General features: G+C 40.3%; 2 protein-coding genes across 5 annotated transcripts; one reads left to right on the forward strand and one right to left on the reverse strand.

Moving 5' to 3' along the window:
• Positions 1-539: 539 nt before the first annotated feature.
• On the forward strand, positions 540-4904 carry pofut4 (protein O-fucosyltransferase 4). Its single transcript, XM_079670315.1, has 5 exons — positions 540-814; positions 1092-1430; positions 1569-1949; positions 2875-3497; positions 3664-4904. Exons 2-5 carry the CDS (start codon positions 1092-1094, stop codon positions 3812-3814), a joined length of 1494 nt encoding a protein of 497 aa, XP_079526441.1. The 5' UTR covers positions 540-814; the 3' UTR covers positions 3815-4904.
• Positions 4905-5056: 152 nt separating this feature from the next.
• znf185 (zinc finger protein 185 with LIM domain) lies at positions 5057-18929 on the reverse strand. 4 transcript variants are annotated; one of them, XM_079670311.1, is made up of 36 exons: positions 18795-18929; positions 17853-17916; positions 17435-17549; positions 17235-17342; positions 17125-17151; positions 16941-16997; positions 16802-16855; positions 16645-16716; positions 16468-16548; positions 16230-16292; positions 15367-15489; positions 14869-15285; positions 14126-14191; positions 13934-14005; positions 13610-13684; positions 13309-13383; positions 12581-12661; positions 12167-12226; positions 11970-12023; positions 11691-11750; positions 11177-11227; positions 11025-11069; positions 10770-10817; positions 10438-10491; positions 10260-10307; positions 9597-9653; positions 9359-9430; positions 9170-9232; positions 8767-8880; positions 8455-8499; positions 8131-8166; positions 7355-7426; positions 7180-7254; positions 6933-6989; positions 6193-6298; positions 5057-5640 (listed from the first exon to the last, which is right to left on the reverse strand). In XM_079670311.1, the coding sequence occupies exons 2-36, from the start codon at positions 17860-17862 to the stop codon at positions 5539-5541; spliced, it is 2715 nt and encodes a 904-aa protein (XP_079526437.1). In that variant the 5' UTR covers positions 17863-17916; positions 18795-18929; the 3' UTR covers positions 5057-5538. The 4 variants fall into 4 exon arrangements, with proteins under 4 accessions (XP_079526437.1, XP_079526436.1, XP_079526438.1 ...); XM_079670310.1 differs by having other exon boundaries at positions 11970-12026; positions 17853-17917; positions 18797-18870; XM_079670312.1 differs by lacking the exon at positions 16230-16292 and having other exon boundaries at positions 11970-12026; positions 18795-18928.
• Positions 18930-19120: the final 191 nt, after the last annotated feature.

The following is a 19120-nucleotide window of genomic DNA, read 5'->3' on the forward strand; positions in this document are numbered from 1 at the left end:
CATTTTTGTAAAGCACCTTGAATTGCCTTGTGTTGAAAGATGCTATATAAATAAACTTGCCTTGCCTTGCCTTTTATTGAATAATTAAAAAGCATTCAGTTTTACATTATAGGCCATTTTCATCATACTTTCATACTTTCAATATACGTTTGTTAATATTATCCAGTGACAAGTTAAATTGCTTTTTTAAGACATGCTATACTATGACATTTTTTTAATGACTTATTTATGACTTTTTTCGACTTTTTCATGACATTTTCTTTGTCATACCATGCTATCCCATTTTGTAATGATATTTCTAATGACGCACTTTACTAATGCGTTTTACAATGATAAAATGTGTCACATGTGTAATACAAATGTATATGACACTCAATTTCAAAGCTATTTTGACACGAGACTAATTTATTTTTTGTTTCTGTATTAAGTGGCCTATCATGTCTTTACGTTACTTTTATTTTATGTAAACACCTTAAAGATTCCTCATTGTGTTCTGGTGTTTTTGCAATATTTTGCGACCAAATAAATGTAACTTTGAATTAGTCCTGAACATTGTCATCATACTCTCCGGAGCTGTAGGAGGCGGAGTGCAGACGTGAGTGGTTTACGAACCACAGAAGAAGAAAAGAAGCAGCGTAGAAGAAGACTGAGGCTGTTTTTATTATTCCATCTGTACCGTTGGCTGTGTGTTGTTAGCAGACTGCACTTTGTAATCACCACTCTTTATAACCAATTTATTCAAAGAGTAGCTGTATGTGTTGCGTTTGAAGAATCAACTAAAACGCACCTTGATGCGTTCTTTGCAGTGTTAAAGGTAGGAAACTGGAAATGTTGGGATATTGGTGCATGCTCGGGAAACATTGACACGTATGATGGAAATGTTGAAGTAAACTGCTTATGTTTGTTCAACAAAGTTTGCATCCCTTTAACTTTAATCTGGGCTATAAGAACCAACATATTTTTATTTGCAAGATTTAGAAAACACGACTTGTTTGAATAAGAAAGTTCATTGAGTTTTAATGGTGACCTACTTCCGACTAATGCAAAAGTCTCTAAAATGTATTTTCTGTTCTTCTCGACTTTTTTTTTAGATGGCGGGTAGGGGCAGGATGGTGCCCTGTGCTTGTCTGGGGCTGTTTGGTGTCCTGTGTTGGGTCTGGGTCTCCTTTGCATCCTTTCCAGATGATCAACTCCCCCTGGAGGCTTTGGATGCAGTGGACCGAGCAGCCTTTCAACCCCAGAGTGCTCTGTCAGAGATGGAGTTCTCCTCTATTTCTTCATACAGAGGACCTGGCAACAGAGACCGCCGCATCAACAAGGAGCTGCCCATTCTCCTCTGGTGGAGTGGAGGACTGTTCCCACATTTCCCTGGTGACTCTGAACGCATCGACTGTGCCACATCCTCCTGCCTGGTCACAAGCAACCGCAAGGTACCAGAGATATTTAACCTCATTAATGAGCATTTGACGGAAACTCCTGGCTTAGACATACAGATGATGCATGCTCACATTAATGAAATTTACCATCTGAAGTTGCTCTGCCAGTAATCTTGAGTTTGATCTTGAAAGGTCCAGATGTACAAGCGGACTGCATCCATCATCTTTTATGGGACAGACTTCCGGGCATATGAGGCGCCACTCCCTCGTCTCCGCCACCAGACCTGGGCACTGTTCCACGAAGAGTCCCCCATGAATAACTACTTCCTCTCCCATGGACCGGGAATCAGGCTGTTCAACTACACTGCCACGTTTCGCAGGGAGTCGGATTATCCTCTGACCCTGCAGTGGCTGCCCTCTCTGGATTACCTGCTGCAGCCTGTGGCCGTGCCCCTGGGGGAGAAGAACCGTCTGAGGAGGGGCGGGCTGGCTCCTGTGCTCTACATGCAGTCCCACTGCGACGTACCCTCGGACAGAAACAGATATGTCCAGGAGCTCATGAAGTATATCCAGGTACAGCACAGATACAGAGATGATTTTCACAAAGATAAGATAAGCCTTTGTTGATACCCTCAGGAGAAAATCAGGTGTTGAAGCAGCACAAGAGAGGTTCAGTAAAATAAAATAACAACAAAAATAGCTTAATACAACTTGTAAAGGAGTACAAAAGAATAAGGTTCAAAGTCATTTACGAGGTTAAAGTGACATGTTTTGATCAATAGCAGCAGGTCTAGTAAATGTAACAACATAACATAACAATAAAATATATACTAGATATGTATTTGACCTTTGGTGTCTGTAATGATATAGCAACATAATATATTCTATATGATGTGGTAAGATGACAGTATAATATGTTTGCATACTATAGCATGATATAACACAGTTTAGTTTGTTTTTTGTCCTTTTTTAAGATAAAAAAAACCCAGAATGGTAGTAAAATGTAATTTGTTGATGTTATATTTACTAATCCCCTGACATTTTGCTGTCAAAGATAACAACAACAACAATGTCAGGACACATTTCTGGTTGAGGGTAAACACCATTCCCAGTCATTTCCTCCAATTTCCACCCTAATATTCATTCTTTACAATCAATATCACTTGGATCCCATGCAATAAAATAATCTGCAGCTTGGCATCTTTCTTGCTTCCACTTGAACTTACTTGTGCGGAAAAGGTCAAGAGGTCAAACATAATTAATGCTAAAGCAGTAAACTGTAGAAAAGCTTTTGTAAAGGCTTTGTAAATATAGCCCTCAGTGCAAGTTTTGAGATATCCCATCAGGGGATAAAATGTTGGAGTTTAATTAGAAACGTCTAATCAGGCTTTCATGAAAAACTTAGACCATTAAAAGTGTGACTACGTCTCATTTATAATCTAACGTTTCCTGAATGCCCCATCTCTCTCCTTTGACTCATTATTTAACCTCTCTGCAGGTGGACTCTTACGGGAAATGTCTGAACAACAAACCTCTACCTGAAAATCTCGAGGACACAGCCACAGCGACCGGGGAAGAATCCAGCTTTATGAATTTTGTTGCCCGCTACAAGTTCCACCTGGCGCTGGAGAACGGCCTGTGTCCGGACTACATGACGGAGAAGCTGTGGCGGCCCCTGCACCAGGGCTGCGTGCCCGTCTACCGGGGCTCCTCCTCTGTGGCCGACTGGATGCCCAACGACCACTCTGCCATCATCATAGATCACTTCCACTCTCCCAAAAGTCTCGCTGAGTTCCTCAAACGTCTTGACGAGAACGATGATGAATATGCAAGATATTTAGAATTCAAGAAGCCCAGCCGCATTACTAACACTCGTTTGTTAGAGGCGCTGGAGACTCGCGAGTGGGGGGTTAATGACATGAGTAAACCCAACTACCTGAATGGATTTGAATGTTACGTGTGTGACCAGGAGAATGCACGACTGGCGGCAGAACGCACATATAGGAAAGACCCCAACAAGAACCAACCTCCAAAGCCTAAAATGGCAAACAACTCTCACATGGGGTGCCCCCTGCCCGGCCCGGGGTACGGACATGTCACAGACTTACCTGCAGATGATGGGTGAGTTAGTGTTACATTATTCTCTGTGCCAGGTGTGAAATCCTTCTACCTTCTCTACTTTAATGTGTATAACAATGTCCCGAAGGTAGGGACATCAGTCCAATTTAACGGTCTAATTAAAATAACCTCTTTGATGAGCCTAATCTGCTTTTGTATCTGTCGGCAGATGGTTGCAAATATGGCCTCAGGATTACTGGCAGAGCCTGGACCAAGCAGAGGGGCTGGATTCTCTGATAAGACATAACGAGTCCGACCCTTCGCTGCTGTGGAAGCACATCCAAAACATGGCTGTGAGCAGAGCCAGAGGAAAACACTGACACAGGCCTTACAGAGGATAGAGCACGTCCAGAATTGCAGAGGTGTCCTATATTATGCCTCCCCTTTGTTTAAACAAGGGAATAAACCAGAAATGACTAATGTTTTTTCACCTGAGCCAAAACCACTTTATCCTTATTAGACATTTGGTGCTACTGTAACAGATTTGGATATCGTGTTCAGCTGACATGAGTCGTTTGTCCTTAGTTTGTCCCTAGTTCAGTAATGGGAAAATAATATTTTAGAGTTCTGTTTGCCAATATTTTTAAGTTGTTTGATTGCTAGAACTGAGGTGCCATCATTGCCTGTACTCTGCCTTGCATTGTTAACATTAACTGGAGGCAGATTTTCATTGGGCTGCGGCAGAGCCAGGGGACGGTGCTCTGCTTAACTGTGTGGAGAACATTAAGGCTGTAGCCAATGAAGTGCATTAGCTTCTTTGTATTTCCTCAGCAGGTAGCTGATGGTTATGAGCTAAAGTTACATTAATGTACAAAACTATTTTAAATGACTATGCAAGTAAAAATATTCACTAAGGAGTGAAGAAAGGCACATGTAAAGTAAAGGTTAACTCCCATATGGAAAATCCCCACTGGGTCAGGATCAGCCAATGCATTTCTGTGTACTCTATAATATATTGTAGTACATGTTCTCTGTTACATAATGCTAAGATAATGTTTGTGTGCAATACTTTTCTAATCATGCATTTTCTAAACATGTTACTGCTTGTGAATCCATGACAGTCCATCTGCCTGCATTCTGGCTGTGTTTGAAGTTGCATACCATTCATACCAAGTATGACGTTAAGGTAAAATTGTGCTCCAATTGCATAGTATGTGCATTTTGCATTCACTAAGCACACATTATAGAGAATGCAACATGAGCTATACAAGATTTAACTGCTTTGAAAAGTATTGCTTTCGAAAAATGAGGAGCTTATGTTTATAATGTACTGACAAAAACAAACACTAAGATACTCAGTGTTTTGTTTATTCTCCTAAAAACAATACTGGAACATATTGAATTGACTGGAACAGCGAATGTGGAATTAGAATTGTGGTAAACGATTTTCATTTCATGGAAGCCTAACCTGGTAATGTGATACAAAAGGCTTCATCCTCTGTCATTGTGAACAGTCTGCTGGTAATGGCAAACGGAGTAGTTAGTAATTAGCAGGGAGTATGCAGTGCTCTGGTATGCAATTTGGAGCACAGCCGTTTTCGCAACACATATATATACCAAGATAATACAAATCATTTTATTTTTTTAACAAAGCATCATACATGTGAATACACTATTTTGTATTAAGAAGAGCAAAAGAAGTAAACATTTTTGTAATAAAGTCATTTTCTACTGTTGCAAAATAATAATATTGTTCCCCACTTGCCAGTATTAGTCTGTTCACAGTTATATGGAGCACACCATGTTGTACAGACATATCCTTCATAGTTTACTGAGGCAGATACAGCTTTCACCACCAGAACAAAAGAAAACACAAGCTTGAATGAATTTTTTTGAGAAATTAGAAATTGTACCTAGTGTAAGAAAAAACATTCAGTAGTCATAAAGTTAAGTTCGCTATAACTGTCTTTTTGATCATCCTGAACCACATCCTTTCTGAGTTCAAACCGAACACAGTGAAAACTTTGTGAAAGACCAGTTCTCACTTTATATGCAAATGGACATGAAGGGACGGGGATAAGAGGCTGCTGAAGAGCTTCTATAATCAGTCCAAAGCTTTGCTGTAGCAGGCCTCGCAGTGGACTTTCCCTCCATGCAGGAACATGCTGTCGAGAAGGTCTCCCATATACTTATTGCACACACCGCACTGAAAAATAAGGAGAATGTTATAAGAAAATGCAATAACGAGAAAATACTGTGAAGAGCAGTGGTGTTAACCTTGTGACCGACATGTCTGCCACATATACGAAGCTACAGCTAGCAGCGGATTCGCATAGCTGAGCATAAAGACTGGAGAATGGGAAATTACTGCATCTGGAAATAGTTTTGTTCAAAGTTTTAAAAACGATATCTGCCTACTAGCATCTCTAAAACACGTTGGATCTGATTTGTCTAATCTGTACAAAAACAGTCTAAAAGCGACAAATTGCTGTTTTACTGGGTTTTTGTGTCAGACTGTAGCTGAGATTGTTTGTTTTTTTTTAACCATTAGAGATTCCAGTATTTACGCTGAGCCAAGCTATAAATGGCATATTTACCATTTCCTACAGATAATCTTGCCATTCAACAAATTAACACATTTAACCAAATATATTTTGAATGGGAACAAAGTCTACCTTCCTTAAAGTCCTTCCCTTGAAGAACTTTTTATTTTATTCAATAAATACTGAAAATGTGTCTGAGCAGACAGATGAACTACCTTGAAGCAGTGGGGGTGGCAGTTGATGTTGAGGTGATCGATGGTGATCTTGGCATCACTTCCCACCACTTCTCCACAGAAGGTGCAGGCAGATGACAGCGAGCCACTTGGGAGACACAGCAATTAAGACTAGTTAGTTTGGCCACTGAATCAAGCAGCTGCAGCTCTGGCTGGTTAAATAACCTGTGACCCTGCGAGGGAACTTAATAAGTGTAAATAATCCTTTGATGTCCCGCTTAGCCTCCTAATGAGCAGGCTTGGTGGAATTTCTGCCCTACTGCTTACAGATATCTAGTTTCTTCAGAACTGGAAATAACAAGGCAGAGGGAGAAGGGCTTAGGCTTATAGCTGGTTTAAAACAGGTTTAGGTTAATTGCGTTTTTACCAGGGGTCAGTGGAAGGGCTTCTTTAGAGAAACTGACAGAACTTGATGTCAAAACAATCTGATCTTACCAACTAAAGAAACAAGAGCAACTACAAAAAGAAAACCCCTATGAGTGCTCGCTGCTGAGAATTGGCAGTTTTTACTGATGAAATAGCTTGAGTTAAATTCAAAGAAGAAATAACAATACAATTATTGAAAGTATACAAAGTGGCAGTTGCAATGCAGATATGGAAAGTAGGTAAATTGAAAATAGAAATGCAGTTTCAGTTGAATATATCACCAAATTTAATAACAGTCTCAATGTAAATGTGGGTCGTTAAGTTTGTATTATTTAAATGTTTATTATTGTTATTACCTGGGGGGGCTGCTGTAAGAGTAACTGGTGGAACTTGATGTGTAATAATCTGACCCACTATGGAGAAAAAAAGCTATGAGTAAATCATCAGAACAGCATTACAATATAGGATGTCACATCATAAAATACAAATATCATCACAATATCATTAATTATTTAGGCTAGGATAATCGTAACAAACATCTCCATATTATCGCATGCAAAATGATGTAACAATTTGGTTGTGTAAATGAAGTATTGGTCCTACATGTCGGTGTTGTCTCTGGCATTATGCATGGACATCTCTGTTGCGTTGACATACTCCTTCACGTAAACAATGCCCCTGGGGAAGAGGCAGATAAAGAACAGGGTGAGTTAATATGCATAGTTAAAATATTAGCTGTCACTTTAATTTAGATGTCTAGTTTGTAAAAAACACTCACTTTTTGGCCTCGGGTTCCGGTGTTTGGACGCGAAGGTCTTCTTCCATTACGGTCTTGGAATAGGTTTCACAACTGGAGACAGAGTGCAGCAGCATTAGCCTCATCTTTTACTCACTGGCGATGGCAGTGTGATGGCTCATACAGGAGGACTATACATCTGTCAAATGTAACTCAGGAGGTAATCATTTCCTGCCATCGCTTGTTAATGGCAGGCTGTTAAACGGGCTGTGATTTGACAAAAGGACATCTCTAATACACATCATTAATCTGACATCTGGAGACTGATAATTAGAGGGAGGGAAATGAGGGCAAATTGAAAGACAATGGGAGAGCAGATCTTGTCATTTAACTTCAGTAATAGTCATGAGTTTAATCAGGATTCTGTCTAACCAGCGGGAGTTGCAGGTAACTTTAGATCTGTACTGCAATATTAAGATAGCACACAGCTGCGTTCCCACGGGGTTTGGCCTAAATCTCTCACCCTCTAACAAAGACATCTGTTTCACAAACACAGAGAAAGAAGCCGATCTGGTATTTGAAACTATATGACGTAACAGAAGATGATTTGATTTTAAAAACGTTTCCTTAAATGCCACACTTATTCTATAAGAATATTTCGGTGCAGTAACACACCAGTGCTTAAGCCGGAAAGCTCCAGATGAAGTAGAGTTTCTTAGCAAATGTGAGAAAACCAACAGACCAAATAGTAGAAAATAACATTCTGTAGAAAGTACTTTTGCATTATGCTGCGTCTGACATTAAGATCATAAACTTACCGATCCATAACGGTCTCCTGTTCGCTGTGTGTCTCCCTGGAAAGTAAAGAAAACTATATTAGACTTTGAGTGTAGGCTGTAGCAGTCAATAAGATGGACTCTATCCAGTAAAGAATTATGTTTCTTTTGAAGTGAATGAGGCTGATCTTTCTGACTCACTGCTCCAGATGGCTGTGGATTTATTGACAAGGTGTGGTTTCTTTTCTATTGTGCTGCAGCACTGCCTCATTCTGAGCCCTCCTCCCCATGCATGGTAACTGTGATCATCACCTACATTAAGCTTTGCTCCATAGTTTTTTTATCATAAGAGGTAACGTTTCAAACCTGACAGTGGTGATGGTGGTTGTGACCGTCTCTGTCTGTGTATGGCTGCAAAACAAGAGGACATTTCCTGCATTATAAAAAAAAGTCTGGCAGAACAGCAGAAAAAATGACGGTGATAAAGAAAAATAACAGGTCGAGAAGGAGTTGATTATTCTCAGACTAAGCCGCTGTGGAAGTTTCAACTTGTGTTTAGCTTGCTTTCAATTAAATGGTTGACAGGCCCTGCATTTTAAGATGCTATAATGACATCCTGTGGAAATTGTGAAAGTAAAGTGCTTTAATATGCATTTAATGAGCCCAGCCAGCCTATACCTCTCATCCCCCTCCTCCTCCTCCTCCTCCTCTTCATCATCATCCCTTTCTGTAGTGGTAGTATAGATAGTGGGTGAGGTCCACCTGTCCCATGGGGAGTCATTCTCTTTGGACCTGGAGCACAAACAAAGGCATTGTAGCATGAGAAGATGACACATTCACACTCTTTATATTGTTAAAAAACAACAACACAAAAGGCTAGGAGGGATCTGTTTACAGCAGTTGTGAGGCGGGATGAAACAAATATATATCTGACCTATTTTCATCAGCACCAGTGCACAATGTTTTCCGGCTCAATGCGTAGATGCTGCAAGAGCCTACTTACTTCACCGTTGTGAAAGGGAAAGAGGTTACGGGGATAAAAGGAGCAGACACGGGGCTTTTAATAAAAAGGATGACTTACTTTCTCTCAAACTTGACCAGCGTCTCTTGATCTACGGTTTGGCCTCCTGGCACAGCTTCTTGGCTGAGAGGGGACATACATTGAAAGGCTTTTAGCGCGTAATGGACATGGATGGGAGCATGTAGATGAATGAAACATAGTGGACCCCATTGTGTGGAAGTGTAAGAGTAAATCAAAGTGTGTCATCACCTCTCTTCCGTGTTAGCCTGCTGAGGTGTGTTGGTTTCCCATGTGCGTGCCCATGACCGATGAGAGCTCAGACTGCAGAGAGAGAGAATCGATGTAGACGTTTTGACAGGTGAAGCATATTATACGGTAATGTGTGCTCTTCGAGAGAATAATTTCTGCATGTCCACAGCCTTTCTTTCCCCTGAATGTCTCACTCATACATTCATAACACAATTATGCACTAAACTCTGTTTAATACCTTGTGCTGTCAGTGCTGATAGGGAGGACGTTTTCTGCAAGGGATTCCAACGCATTACTGTCAAACACACGCACACACAAAAAGGGGGACAAAACATTAAAAGAAAACATTAACATTTCATGAAGGGAGCCCAGAATTGTTTTGTATTAATGTATATATTTTTTAAATCACACAATTATATAATACAGAGTGACACAGAAAACATTAGGATAAAAAGAAATCTGAATTTAAGAAAAATGGGGTGCCCTGGGGGATTAAAGCACTGACTATGAACCGCAATGTCCCCGGAGCCCAGCTGGGGAGCCCCCTCCCCCCATGTTGCAAAATGACAGAAGGCCAGGGGCCATAAATAAAATATATAATAATAATTCATACTGGTACTTTTATTTAAATGTGAATAAACAACCTGTATTTGTCTTTCTTATGTTTTTTTAATGCACACTGGCAACATATTTAAATTAAAGTGCAAAGTAAACACAGAAATAAATTCCCACTGAAATACAGTTTTCTTTATTTGAGTATAGCTGCTATACTGTCAGCTCTCTAATGAAGGGTTACATACCAAAACATCTTTCAATAAGAAACTACAGGTGCACATGTTTGTAACAAAAATAAGTTATTTGAAAAAAGTCACTTGGTTTGTTTTGGATGAGTGCAACTTACTTGGTTTTTGGACTTTGATCATTGTTCTCTATTGGACTGTGAAGCACACTGAAGGAATACAAACAATAGTGTATCAATAAGGTGCAGCCTCAGTACGTATGTGTCCGATATTATTTTTCAACATAGTGCATGCACTTTAACACAGACATCTTAAAGCACATGGTGGTAAATAAACTACCTTGAATTGGTGACTGTGGTCGATGAGCTCCATGGATCTGCGTTTTCCTCTTGGCTGCATGGAGGCAACAATGAATTGTAAGAAGGGTGGTGGTAAGGAAGATTGGCATCATGGGTAGGTAAGTGTGTTCATTTATCAAACAAAAATACCAAACAATTATTCTGTCTTTTAAAATAATAGTAATTTGAATACATAAGTTGAATACTACTTTCTGACTTGATGAATCATAATTGTATAAACAAGTTGATAATGAACATAATTATTAGGTGTATCCCCACTTGACCTAAGAGTGAGCTTGATCATAGAGAACATTCTGGATTAGTTTAATTTACCTAGTCTCTGGACTTGGATCTTTGTTTTCCATTGAGGTGAAAGACACACTTGAAGGAAGAAAATGAGAAATAATACGACATCAGTGTATGAATAATCTGGGGGCACTATCTGATACGCTAGCTTCTGATGATGAATCATTTTTGCAATAACCGATAAAGTGAAGCAGTTGTAGTTACAATGATAATATGTGGTAACGTGATAGTTTCAGTGCTATAAACAGCGGTTTCAATATATTTGCATTATCATTCCAGTACCTGTTGATGGAAAAATCAGAGAGAGGCTGGAGCAGGTCAGATGAGCTGCAATAGAGAAAAGTGGCTCATAATCAGAATCTGCTGCATTATGCATGTCGAGATGCTATCAGGCTGGCTGGAAAACAGTCACAGCTCCAAACCAATATGATTACCTGTTAGAGAATGTGGTCCCTATCGGATATGGATCAAACGGATCAGCCGAGCTGAAAAACAATTTCACACTGATTTCACTCTCAATTGTAAGCATGGCCCATCTTGTGTCGGAGGAATTCTGATCACATTGACTCATAATGGAAAGATTTAATGCAGTTTGAATGGTAAACAGAAACACAGAGGAGCCCAGGGCCAAACTCAATCAAAGTCAGAATCGGGATGTCTTTGACAAATGTAACAAAGATTCTGCAGTTGAATGGCGTAATCAGAGTATGTCAGGGTTTTTTCACCTAATATTAACCCTGATTATATTCTCTGTAAATAACCTCAAACTAAAAAGATTATGAATCTGCTTTTAGAAGAATCAATTATTTGTATCAACTCATGTGCCTTATTAACCAGGGAAATAATCGATTCTACAAATAAATGCACTCTTTAAATCAACATTTGTTTTAATTGTCAAAGGAATAGAAATGTTTAAACACATATTGTTGCATTCAATCAATACACTACCTTGATTCGGTGACTGTGGTGGTAGAATGTGAGCTCCATGGATTAGCACTGTCCTCTTGGCTGCATGGAGGCGAGACAGAGTAAGGAGGATGGTACGGATGAATGGCATGATGGGAAGGGAAAGGAGGGCAAGCAAAGGTAAGTTTGGTTCTTCGCATACACTATTTACATTGCCAGTCCATTAGAAAAGCCTGAAACCCACTGAACTATTTAACAAGCATGAAAACCATCTGAATATAGCAGAGAACAGACGTGATTTTTCTTTGTGCGTCTTCTTACCTTTTGTCGGAGATGATCACAGTTTTGGTGGTTACAGTGACAGTCTCTGTGGTGCTGCTGGGCAGAGACACAACATAGATGCAGGCAGAGTTAGTGTAAATCATTACAAGACATATCAGGAAATAATGCATCTCATAGCAGGAGCAGCTCTGAAAAGATAGATAATTGTTTAAGAGCAGACTGTCATCTCCCTCTACCTTTGTGTTACTTTTGGTGTCTCGTCTGTCTGTTTCTCCTCCTCTCGCTGCATGCTTAGGCTGGCGGAGACAAAAACAAAGCCGCAATACTAATCAGTACAGAACATTCTCTTCTATTTCCAGTCGCACAACACAGATAAGACGTGTCTTTCTCTTTCAAAGTATTCCTCAGTCGCTTCAGGAATCTGCTACTTTGTTTTCTATCTTACAGAGCAGGGGGTTAATATAGAACGCTGGATGTGGAGGAGCCATGATTTATGAATCAAACTTCAGGCCGGTGGGGTTTATTAAAAAAATGTTACACCTTATGGAGCTGGGATGCTTGGCCCCTTCATCTGCAGTGATAAGAATGAATGGTTTGCAAGGAGGGAGGGATGCAGAGCAGAGGCCATCACAAGTCTGTCTCTTTCTCACCTGCGTTCGACTGTGTTGATTGGAAGGACATCATCAGCCAGCAGATCAAGGGAGCCACTGGTCTTCTCTGGGTTCGACTCACTGAATAAATGAAACGCAAAAGTCAGATACAGACAGAGGTGGAAAGTACATTTAATCAAGTACTGTGATAAAGTACATATTTGACGTACAGTCCCCTTATGCTTCTTTATACTTCCTTTGCTCCATCTCATTTTGCACCCAAACGTTGTGCTTTTTGCTCTTTGAGATTTTTAATCTGATTTAAATTACCAAATGTAAATCAGCTAATAATGTATGATACATCATTATAGATTAAGCTACCCAGAACTTAGCATATAAAGTAATTAAAACAAACCCCAATGTTACCAACATAAAGTAATGAACCCATTAATGCATCAATAATTGTAATCCAATAATTTAATATATGTGATTCTAAAACTGCCAATATTGCATAATGAATATTTTTACTTTTGTCACATTAAGTTTATTTTGATGAAAATACTTTTGTACTTTACTTCAGTAACATTTTTTTGTTTTACAGAGTATGCTACTGTTACTTGAGCGCACAAGCCACCTGGAAACTGTACTCTATGTACTAGGTAAGTTAAGGTAATGCCACTTGCTGCTACAAACAAGAGAGCTGTTGGTTTTCTGCTAATGAAAGGATATTTTTGTTGTATAACTTGTTTATTTGGGGCTTGGCAGGAAAAGGAGCTCTCTTTCCACACCTGTCTAGTCCGCTCAGCAGATCCTGACTCCAGCGTCCTGGGCTGGGGGGAACCGGCTCTGCTGACTCCTCTGGACTGTGGAGGAGGAAGGATGAGAGGAAGAGGAAGTGGAGAAGGTGATGAACAAAGGGGGATTTATGATTCAGAGGAGATTTCAGAGCAAGAAGAGGCCAGTTAAGGTAGAGGAGAAGGAGGGGGAGGAGATTATTAAAAGTCCAACAGTGCCACCTTGTGGGAAATATTCAGAGAATTTCTAATGCAAGGAAGTGCACAACATTAAGAATCCAATTTTTTAACAAACCCATTAGTGAGAACCAGGAGATCGTCTGTCATGTGTATACAGTTGCTGAGCTCTGGAGCTGGCTCCTTATCATCACTGCAGACAAGAAGAGAAAACTAATATGAGAGACACGCTTGCACACAATCCCTAATTAGATTTATTAAGCACCACATTAAACCGGTCTAATTTGAGATACCCTCTTGTGTGAGGTAGTTTTAGCCACCTAAAACGGGTACGTGATTTGTTTTGTATTTACTCTGAGTGAACACAGTGGCAGATAGCCATTATTCTTTTTTTTGCCAACCCTGCTATGACATGAATGAGGAAGTTTTTTGTTTTTTTTACCCGTCCTCTGCGGTGGGACTGTCCCCTGGGCCTTGTTCCTTCTCTGCCAGCACTCGCTCATCATCCTTAGAGCTGGAGAGAAAACAAACTCTTATTATCAGATGGTTGTTGAGGCTGCCTGTACTAACATGACAATATTTATTTTTTTATCATTGGTTTCTGCTGATTTCATCTTTTTCTATGATCCATTACCTGGTTGAACTTGTGTCGAAAGAAATGAGAGTGTCGTACAAGGCTGTGAGCTTGTCAACACTGGAGCTGTGAGAATAGATGGAAAACAAACACAGGACATTCCTTTAGCATTCAATCACACACGGGAAAAAGAATGAGAACAAACATTCACAAAGAAAATCACATGACGGCTTTGCTTAAGAATTATGATATTCATTCATTCTATTATAGAAAATATCTGGGCAAACATAATGTTGATGTTTGAGGCTCTTACTGATGTTAAAGCTATGCAGGAATGAAGATCCTGCACTGAAGTAAAAATAGCAAAGTATGACTAGAGTAGAAATACTGTATTACAAGAAAATGTCCCTTTTTCCGAACTTTACATAAGTGTGAGACATTGTTTTTATTTTAAGGATAAAAAATGCTAAAATATTAAGAGCTTAATGCACAAAAAAATATTTATGGTTATTCATATTGTTTTAGGTGGCCAAAAGGAGTCATTTTTATTTATAACGTGGAAAATAATTTATATTTAGGTCAACATTTAGTTGATATTTTGAAATAAAAGTAGTAAAAGCTGTGAAAATATCTATAGTGGAGGAAAAAGAACCCAATTTTGAAATGTAGCAGAGTTTGAATAAGCATGTGATAGTTACGACAGTACAAGTATACCTGCTGAGTTAAGATACTTATTTACTTCTCACTACTGATAATATCTTACACTACGTGGCAGCACTGATTTTGGCAAGTTGGAGTGTTACCGTGGCTTTAGAGCTGGTGGTGGTCGATGTCTAGGTTTAGGTTCTGGTTCAGTCTTCACTTTGATCTCTGTTGCAGCAGACACTGGGACAGTATAAGCCGGGGAAGGGGGGGCTGAAGCAGGTGATATTTGGATTGGTGAGGCTGGGGTGAGTTTAACCAGAGGGATGTTTACTTTTCCAGAAACATCTGTCTTCTCAGGTTCTGGCTCTGCACAGACAGTTTGAACTAAATCTGGGAGGAGAATAGGGAGAGGAGTGTCCACCTTGGTACACCCTGGCTTCATGCCTTCAAATGGGCCTTTAACTATAACCAGAGGAGGGTCATCCTTCACAGGCTCTGGGGCGGCATCCTCCACCTTTGGTGCCACGGGCTCATTAACAGCAACATCAACAGCTGTTTTCACACTGGTGCCGCGTCTGTAAACCACAGAAGTAATGGAATCAATCGAAGGAACAGAAAAAGCACTTGTTGCACTGGAAATAGAAACACAGACTTACAATTTCCACGGTTTGATCTCAGGCGCTGGGGCAACAGATGTGGCAGGAGCAACCGGGGAGGGGGCCGGAGTGCTGGCAGGTGCTGGAGACACCGCGCTCTCATCATCATCAGTAAGCTGTACCCTGCAGAGTTGGGAGCATGTGAGCACACTCATGAATGCATGTGGGGGGGGGGGGGGGGGGGGGGATGTGCACACATAGAAACAGACAAACAGACTCACACACTAGACGAACAGGTTTTTTTTCATTTACCTATTAAAAGACACAAGAAATAGAGTCGCACACTAGATAGTGCTCTCATCTCTCATGAACATAACAGCAGCTCCACTGGTAATGTCTGTCTGTCTGTCTGTCTGTCTGTCTGTCTGTCTGTCTGTCTGTCTGTCTGTCTGTCTGTCTGTCTGTCTGTCTGTCTGTCTGTCTGTCTGTCTGTCTGTCTGTCTGTCTGTCTGTCTGTCTGTCTGTCTGTGTGTGTGTGTGTGTGTGTGTGTGTGAATAAAGACATGTGGTCCAACCAAAGAAGCAGATTTCACTACTTTGCAAGGTTTGTATCTTCTGCTTGTTTATGGACACATGTTGCTAATATAAAACAATTGTGAAGTCAAATCAAAAGAATACAAAAATAGGTGTGGTCCAAGCAAGGGGGGTCGGAGAAGGGGGAATGGGAAGTTTATGCCCCTGGAGATTTTGCACTGCGGCTTGTGTAATCCCAGCAAGATGGTCTCTAATGAATAAATTACCAGAAGTGTTAATTCATCTAATTTATGTTCATGGGTGCATTATCTAGTATGCAGACTCTATTCTTTCTATCTTCTACATGTCCTTATTAATCATCTGGACGTGCATGCTTTTGAAGCCTTTACCTTCTAGCCACAAATGATGGACTGCTGTTGACCAATGAGATGTCAGGCGCCGTATCTGAAGACCTGAGGTTTTTCAACACACAGTTTCGATAAAAACCTCCGTAAATGCTCAACATGTATAATCAATGCAGGCGAAAGGCACAGTGTATAAGCTTTTAAAACTTCCTTTGAAATGTAGGAGTTCCAGAAACAGGTTGAGTTTTAAGATTAGTAGGAGAGTGTCATAAACAATACATACTCAAATTTCTTAGCAGCAGAAAGCACATAAGAGCGTTGCCTGGCTGCAGATTGCCTCACTACGCTGCTGGCTGCCTCCGTCCTGCGAAATGAGTCATTATGATGTTAATGTAATCTCTCTTCCGGGACATGCTGGTTCAAATTGGATGGTGTTCTTTTTGCGTGAAGAGAGTCTTACCGTTTCTCCTGCTCCTCAGTGCTAAGTTGGTCCTCCTGGCTTTCTAGAGTGGGCCTCACGGTGTAGGGGGCTCTGAGGAACAGAAACACACCTCATAAAAATACATTCTCACTCAGCTGCCAATGGTGAACTGGGAATATGATTTATGTGCGCTCACATTTTCTTGTAGCTCTCTGAAGGTTTTTTGGTGAATTGTGTTGTTGTTGTTCCACTGTTAGAAAAAACACATGTATATATTATCGTGGGACTGTAGTCACACAATTAACTTTGCTTGTTCAAATGAGAGAAATTCTTACCTAACACCGTTTGTTGTTGAGGATGAAGGAGTCTTGTCTAGTTTAGTGAAAATGCCTCTGAAAGACAAGCAGAAATGTGAGTTAATAAAATAAACTGATATTCATATACATTTGACACATCTCCTTTTAATGTAGGTATCCTAGTTTAAAACAGGTTGTCTGAATGCGCAAGTGCTTATCTTACCTCATCAGGTATCCTGAAGATGGTGCTCTAAATTCAAAACAGAGAGTCCTTATCAGCACAATCATGTTTATGGGAGTGCTCTGAAGATAACATTAGAAACCTGTGTTTACCTTTCAGCATCAGGCTTTGTGGGTGGTGGCGTGGGTGTTGTTGGTGACGACACTGGACTGGTCTCAACCGGTGCTCCGTTTTCACGGCTGGCTCTTACTTCAGCTAACCTGTATTTGGTAAACAGGAACTTGGTTTTGGTCTATTCCAGTGACTGATAAATGGATCATTTGACAGAAACCTTCTTCAACAAGTGTCTCACCATGGTTTTGCCTTGTCATCTTCAGCCTGAGCCTCATTGCGGCGCTGCATCCAGCTGCCATCTCCCTTCAGCTTGGTGCGGACTTTGGTGGTTTGAAACACAGATTCTTTGTCCACTTGGGGGACACAAATAGTCTATGTCAATTACCTTCACACAATCTAACATGTAAAACACACTGTGGTCTGCATCATAATGACATTTTAATTAATGTATACTTGATAGTGTGCCTGATATTCATTCACGCGCCATCGCACACCACATAATCAACACCTTGTATTTTGCATTATTCAAGGAAATGTCAGAAGATCAGAATTTACAGAGTCATCCACCTGGCACAGAGATACGCCCTCAGATGCACTGTTTTGATTGGAGGAAACTCATCATCTTGCATTCAGGTCACATCAGTCAGCAAACTCACCTTTTGACATGCTTGTTCTAGAGGTTTCTCTTTTTGTCTTTGTTCTGTTATCTTCACAGGATACCTACAAAATATATTGGGGGCAGAGATCATGATAAAAGAAGTTGCAGGAAATGTAAATGTTTATGACAGCCTAGTTTCAAAAAGTTGTTCCCACGCGATGTTTCCTACCAGAGCAATAACTCAGTAAAGCATTCCTGAGTCTCATCCTTTAGACATGTTGGTGATCCTGTCCTACCACTTTGCAAAGAAAATACTCATGTTGCCTGAATATGAATGGACTCACACACAAATATATATTAGGATCCTTTGTGTTTTGATTCAAAATATAACTTGCACTGAATGATTTGTGATTGGATAAATATTCTTCTCAATCATATCCAAATGAGTTCACCTCTCAGTTATTTACAGAGAAACGTGAACGGCTCAGAGGGAAAACTACTTTCTATTGAAGCTAAAGACAAAGAGATAAACTACTAAGGGTACATTATCTTAAAATAGGTGCGGGTAGGAGCTGATGCAAAATTGAAGAGCCAAATTCAAAATGCAAATACAACCTGTTAAACTGATGGCGCTGTGAATGCACTCCTTCTAAAGCACGTCATCACAATATCTCTGGAGCATAATGTCTTCATAATTTGTGACTCAGTAGGCATATTTATTTAGCTTTAGCACGTCTGTCCACGCGGCATAAACGATTGATGTTGAACAAAAGCACTTAAGAAAATGAAGGAGCAGGATAGACAAGAAATCATGACATGGAAACACCCAGAAAAATGGCAGGGCAAACAGTCAATCACCAGGTAACACTTAATAGTTTATAAAGCATGATTGATTCCTTTTAGATATCTATGTTCTTACATCTGCTGATCTGAAGCTCCTAAAACAGAATATACTTTAAATCATGTTGCAAATAAAACACCTAAAAGCCTGGGTACCTACCTTTTTTAAAGTTTATATCCAGCAGAGAAACGTCCACTCAGCTCGAGTCGAGTGTGTGTGACCAGTGTGTCCCTCCGAGTGTGAGCAGTCTCTTTCTGTCTGACAGGTGTCTCACAAACAGGTACGGGCGTGAGCATTAACAAGACCAGCCAGTCAAGGAAGGTAACTGTGGGGTGGAGACCTACCTGTGTGTTTGTGTATCCATGTGGGTGTGTGCAATAGAGGTTGCTAAGAACTCAATATTCTAAAATCTGCGATAACTTCATTGGAGACAGCAAGCACATACCTGTCGCACAGGTGGCAGACAATCATTTCTGCGAGGAAAC

Source organism: Notothenia rossii (genome assembly GCF_949606895.1).
Source record: "Notothenia rossii genome assembly, chromosome: 3".
Lineage (NCBI taxonomy): Eukaryota > Metazoa > Chordata > Actinopteri > Perciformes > Nototheniidae > Notothenia > Notothenia rossii.